Source organism: Caenorhabditis remanei, chromosome III (genome assembly GCF_010183535.1).
Source record: "Caenorhabditis remanei strain PX506 chromosome III, whole genome shotgun sequence".
NCBI classification, from domain to species: domain Eukaryota; kingdom Metazoa; phylum Nematoda; class Chromadorea; order Rhabditida; family Rhabditidae; genus Caenorhabditis; species Caenorhabditis remanei.
Window position 1 is genome coordinate 13,628,760 of NC_071330.1, and position 5,790 is coordinate 13,634,549.

Below are 5,790 nucleotides of genomic sequence, written 5' to 3' on the forward strand. Positions count from 1 at the left end.
TGCAGTTTTTTGGAAAATTAAAGTTTCTGCGACAATTTTTCCAAGAACAATTCGCTAACTTTTTTAAGTTAGTGTTTTTCGAGTCTATTAAGCACAAAAAGTTGGATTTTTATTCAGCGTAGGAGTAGTTCTATACTTTTGAAGTTTCATGAATTTCACTGTGAAAACTGTTGTATCTTTTTATTTACTCCACCAAAATTAAAGTTTTTACACTTTTTGAACGTCTTTCAGTCTAAGGAATGTCTTTCTAACAAAAACAATCCGTGAAATGTAACAGAACAAAAGATCGAAAAAGGCTAAAATTTTCGAAAAATCGTCCGAATTTGCGCCAGCTACTTGATTGACGCGTCTTTTTCCGGCATTGCTTGGCGTATTGGAAGCGGGGGAGACTGTGCATTTCTTGTGACCTGAAAATGTGAAAAACTTCGGTTTTCTGAAAGCAATTTTACTAAAACTTAGTCGAGTCTACATTTTTCGCTTCGAAAAATGTTTTTTTTTCACGAAAATTTTCGTTTCCGGCGGCCTTAAACACGTTTTTCTGGCAAAAAGTATACAAAAAAGTGTTTTCGGTGTGAGAAGAGCAGAGAAACAAAGGAAATTGGTATGAAAAAGCATAAAATTACAGACTTCTGCAGGAAAACAACGGGAACGTCGGGAGAGAAAGGGGGCGGAGCGATAGTTTTTTGTCGAAGCTCTTTCCAGTGAAATATGAGCACCTGAAGTTGCTCATATCTCGTTAGGATGAGTCGGCGCAAAAAAGTTGTCGACAACAAAAATGGACATCTACATGTGTACTATAACATACCATGAGTACATCGAATTTGGTTGGCTAGTGGAATCATAGCTGACCTTCAATGTTGGTCCGTGTACCAGACGAAAGTATTCCAAAAATCATAAAAAATTTTCGATATGTTATTTTGAACACCGTTTAAAAAAAGTGTGACCTAAATTCGGAAAAAAGTGGATTAAACCTAGATAAAAGAAGAATTTGAACTATCTTTCTCATCCATCTCTTTTTTTCGCCGAAAACCATCAAAAAAAGTTCGCGGGAACCAGGACATGTACCCTTCTGTACTACCTTCCTATTTGACCTATAGAAGCTCCGCCCCTTTTGATATAAAAGTCAAGTTTTTCAATGGATTGGTATAATTGTAACCTTCGTCAGACAACCTTCCGGAATGGTCGTCAAGTATTATTTCTATCTGATTTTTTGAGAATTTTAGTATTTTTTTCTGTTATTTTTTTATTTGGACTGGAGACTTTCGATTTTGGAGAGGATTTTGATTTTTGGCGATGAACCGGTATTTATGGTCTGTTTTAGAAATATCGAAAAAATTAAATTTTCCATTTACAGTCGATGATGAAAGTGGAAATTGCCCTTGAGGAGCACAAAAACATTTAATTTTTTTTGGATTAGTAGATTCTCAGTTGAGAGATACCCACAGACGGACCATTACTTGTTTTAATAAAGAATTTGATTTACTGATTCTGTTTTTGCTATTCACAGGAACAGGGCACCAGAGTGCATGGAATTCCGATTTCCGGATAAGGAATTTTGACTTCCATGCAACTCTGCAGGTCACCAAAGACAATAAGGTAACTTTAAAAGCTCGTCATGTCAGTAGTCAGTCTTACTTGTGATATGCTATATTAGCACAGCACGCGTCTTACAACTACGCTCTGCCGAAACCCAAGAAAATTGTGTGCGAAATTGAGAGACTCAAAGAAAAATATATATTTTTCAAGTGGATTTCGGTCGAGCGCAGTAGTAAAAACCGTGCTGTGCTAATAGTACAAGTCTGGATCTCCATTTTTGTAGTTGACCGCGTTTTTGTGCAAGCTCGCTCTAGTGAGATCTAGCCAAGTTGATTGACCTACCTTACTTTATTAACCAGAAAGAGCTAGCTAATGAAAAGAGATAGGTCAACCAACTTGGCTACTTCGTATCTCACTAGGGCGAGCTTGCACAAAAAAGTGGTCAACTACAAAAATGAAGATCCAGATCTGTACTATAGCATATCAGATGCCGGTTGATCGTGGGTCATAGGTGGAATCGGGAAAAACCGTCAATATGAGCCGGTTTTCAGATTTTCCAGAAATGAGTAACCAAATTTTATCAATTTTTGAGAAGTTTAGTAACATCAGAGAGCGGGGCAAAGTTTAGAAAAACTAGAACCAATTTGTACTGCTCATTACGTTATATATCTCGAAAAAACCAGATACAACACTCTTCAAAACTTCGGACATTCTCAAATTTGGGAAAACTTGGAACCTGGAACAGTCTGATTAGAGGACGGTTTATTGAATGGGAATCAATACGGTTTTCGCGCTAACCGAAGTTGCGAATCTCAACTTATTCATTATCAAGGCTCTCTATTACAAGATCTGGAAAGCCACAAAGCCAACTTTGCCATCTATATAGACTTCTGCAAAGCGTTTGACAAAGTACCGCACAACAAATTATTGACCAAACTCGAAGGATATGGTGTTCAAGGAAACCTTCTTCGTTGGTTATCTACGTTTCTGACTAATCGTATTCAGGTAATTTCTCTAAATGGAAGTTATTCGAAACCTATGGATGTAATTAGAGGAGTACCACAAGGCTCTGTCCTTGGTCCTCTTCTCTTCCTCCTATACATACATCAACGATATTAGTGACAACGTGGAATCCAATATATTAATGTTCGCGGATGATCTAAAACTCTTCTCTCCGCATGCCAATTTATTGCAGAATGATTTAGCTATTATATCCGATTGGTGCTCCCAGTGGCAAATGACAGTCGCACCAAACAAATGTGAAGTTATTGCCTTCAGACTCTCGACACGCAACCTTAAAAGCAAATCTTCCCCGGATTTCCATATTTCGGGTTTGAAACTCCCTTTTGTCAGGCATATTCGAGATCTGGGAATATTCTTTTCGGACGACCTTTCATTTACACATCATGTCAATATAATTCTAAGGAGATCTCAATTCAGAGTGAATATGCTTTTCAATATTCTCAAGAATTCGACTATGGAAGTGTTTATTAGATGTTATACTATATATTCGACCTATCCTGGAGTATGGATGTACCATATTCTCGCCTTATCTCAAACTTCACATTCGGAAGATTGAATCTATTCAGAAGTCATTTGTTTATCGAATTTTCAAAAAGTTTGGAATAGAATATAAATCCTATTTCAATGCTCTGGATATATGTGGACTGGACTCTCTGGAGCTCAGAAGATTAGTTTTCGATTTAGTATTCATATATAAATCAATTATCAGCAGAGAGATCTATTGTGCAAATGCCTTATTTACAATTATTCCGTCTGTTAAATCTCTAAGAAGACACCCATTTTATTTGCGTTGTAATATAAAAAATAGTAACAAATCCAGCTCCCAGTTCTTGTCCAACCGTACTTTAAACTGTTGGAATTCTCTACCCGTTTCTTCTTTCCCGGTTAAATCCTCCTCCCGTTCTTTTAAAACTAACTTGAAACATGTTGATTTGTCTAAGTACCTAACTCTTTCTCCCCTCAACTATTAATGTTTCTACTTGTCTCCCCCTCCCTCTCTCGCTTTTGACCTATTCACGAGGTAGCAAAAAAAGGGAAAAACTATTTTTCTTTTCTTACTACTTCCGAAAAGAAAAATAGTTGTTTACCTTCCTAATTTTGCGTCCTCCAGAATCGGTCCATCAAATAATTCTTTATCTTTTTGTAATCCACTTCGGTTGTATCAGTGGCTCCTTGCCCTTCATATCGAATTAATTAAATTTGCTGAGAGGAGGCACCTGTCCTTCTTCTCTTTTGTTTGATTAGTCATGTTTTTACAAACGGATCGTATGGAAGCGCTCGAAACTTTAATTCGAGATGCAACACAAGCATTTGCAACGTTCCAAAACGATATCAGTGGACGGCTCGCTGGACCGTCAATGGACAAGCTCGACTACCAAAGACCCTACCGCGACAACAAAATAGAAAGAATTCGTTGACATGTATGGTGATTACCATAAGGTGAAAACCAAAGCTCTGGAACAGATTGCTTCAAATGGATGTTCTGGATAGACATATAGCATTCCCCTCGCCCGCCGGACATCATCCCTTCCGTGTGATCAATCGGATATCTTGAGTGAACTTCCTTCACCACACATCACCACTAATGGTTATAAAATACTCGATTTTCCTCTGTATTATACATCTCCCACTTTCTTTCCCCTTCTCAATCTTAAGATTCAAAGTTGCAAGTTATTCTTTCGATTCTATATTACAAATTTATTACTTTATCACATTGTATTTAACTTATAGGTTTACCTTTTACCACATTTTTTCCTAATAATATGTCTTGAGGGCAAAAACTGAGTACATATTCGTAATCAGCGTCTTCTTAGCTTTCGAATAATACGTATAATCACGCTCCCCAGTCGTTTGATAGCTTCTCATAGCAAGTCCGGATCTTCCCAAAATCCTATGGTATGCGCCTTTAACCTAGGCTACTGTAGTTACGGTTTTTTGACAACCAGCTTTGCAACGGGTGCCACAGAACAACACTTTCCTCCGCAAACAATACATGAAACATCAAAAAACAGTGCCCTCTCTCAATTCTCCCCACTATCTCTCTGTGTTCCTCTGGAATAATAAAACGATGTGTCATAAAATGGAAATGCGCTCTATAGTGATATTCCATGTGGCATCGGAAATGAAATAGAAACATCATCATTTCTATGTATTTTGTGTGAGCGGCGTCTGGTTTGCAGTTCTACCCCAATTTATGATTTTTCTGAAATTCTAATATATTTATTTTATTTATTTGTAATGTTTTGTTGGTGGATTTTCCAGGTAATTTTATTGACTTTTATTTACAATAGATCTTAGATCGGATTTCAGATTATAATGTCGGATGCAAAACCATTAGTTTCTGAAAGTTATTAGATTTCATGCAGAAACATTTTCAGATAGTCTGGAGTCGGCAGGAACTGATGAGTCCGATCCACAGGACACGATCGAAGCAAGATTGATCTCCACACATCGTACAGCAAGTAAGCGCCAAGAATCCTAAACTGTTATAGTTAACTAATCTAAATTTCAGCTCAATACTGGCTTGCCCTCGTAGTGCTCAGTCTAAAGCTCACCGACAACGAGGAACTATTGCTGCTCTTCTCTCTCGGCTGAATACCTGCCTCGGAAAGCAACAAAAGCCATTGGAGTGCATGAGCGTTGCTCAATTGATGCTTCCTTCTTGAATGGCAAAATCTTCGTTTGCGGTGAGATTTTCGAAAGACAGAAATAGAATCTATGATACAGTATCGCTCAAAAGTGTATTAAGCTATGCCTTTTTCAGTTGAAAATGCCCAACTTGAGAGTGAAATAACTTTTTATGGGATCAAACAGAAAAAGAATAGAACTCCATTTTTGTAGCTGACAACTTGTTTTTACGGACACGGCATAGAGAGTAAAGGTAATTTTAAGTGGGCAGCTCAAAAATCGCACTATTTTGCACTGAAATGGGTCGATTTGAGGGAGAAATTACTTTGACAATGTGTAACTTGCTAGGGAGTGCTCATACAAGAAAGTTGTCAACTACAAAGATGGAGTTCTACTTTTGGTCTATACGATTCCATAAAACGTTATTTTGTGGGACAGATAGTTTTACTATGACACACTCTCAAAGTCGGGCATTTCCAACTGAAAAAAAGCAAAACTTAATACACTTTTGAGCGGAAAAAAACGGATAAGATTGATAGTTTTTCAATCAAATCAAAGTTATTTGAATAAACGAACTATTCGTTTGCAGGAGAATACAATCGC

General features: G+C 37.4%; 1 protein-coding gene across 1 annotated transcript; it reads left to right on the forward strand.

Moving 5' to 3' along the window:
• Positions 1–3,827: 3,827 nt before the first annotated feature.
• On the forward strand, positions 3,828–5,154 carry GCK72_011211 (uncharacterized protein; the record flags this gene model as incomplete). Its single annotated transcript, XM_053728291.1, has 3 exons — positions 3,828–3,972; positions 4,938–5,021; positions 5,072–5,154. 3 exons carry the CDS (start codon positions 3,828–3,830, stop codon positions 5,152–5,154), a joined length of 312 nt encoding a protein of 103 aa, XP_053587868.1.
• Between the last annotated feature and the right edge of the window lie 636 nt (positions 5,155–5,790).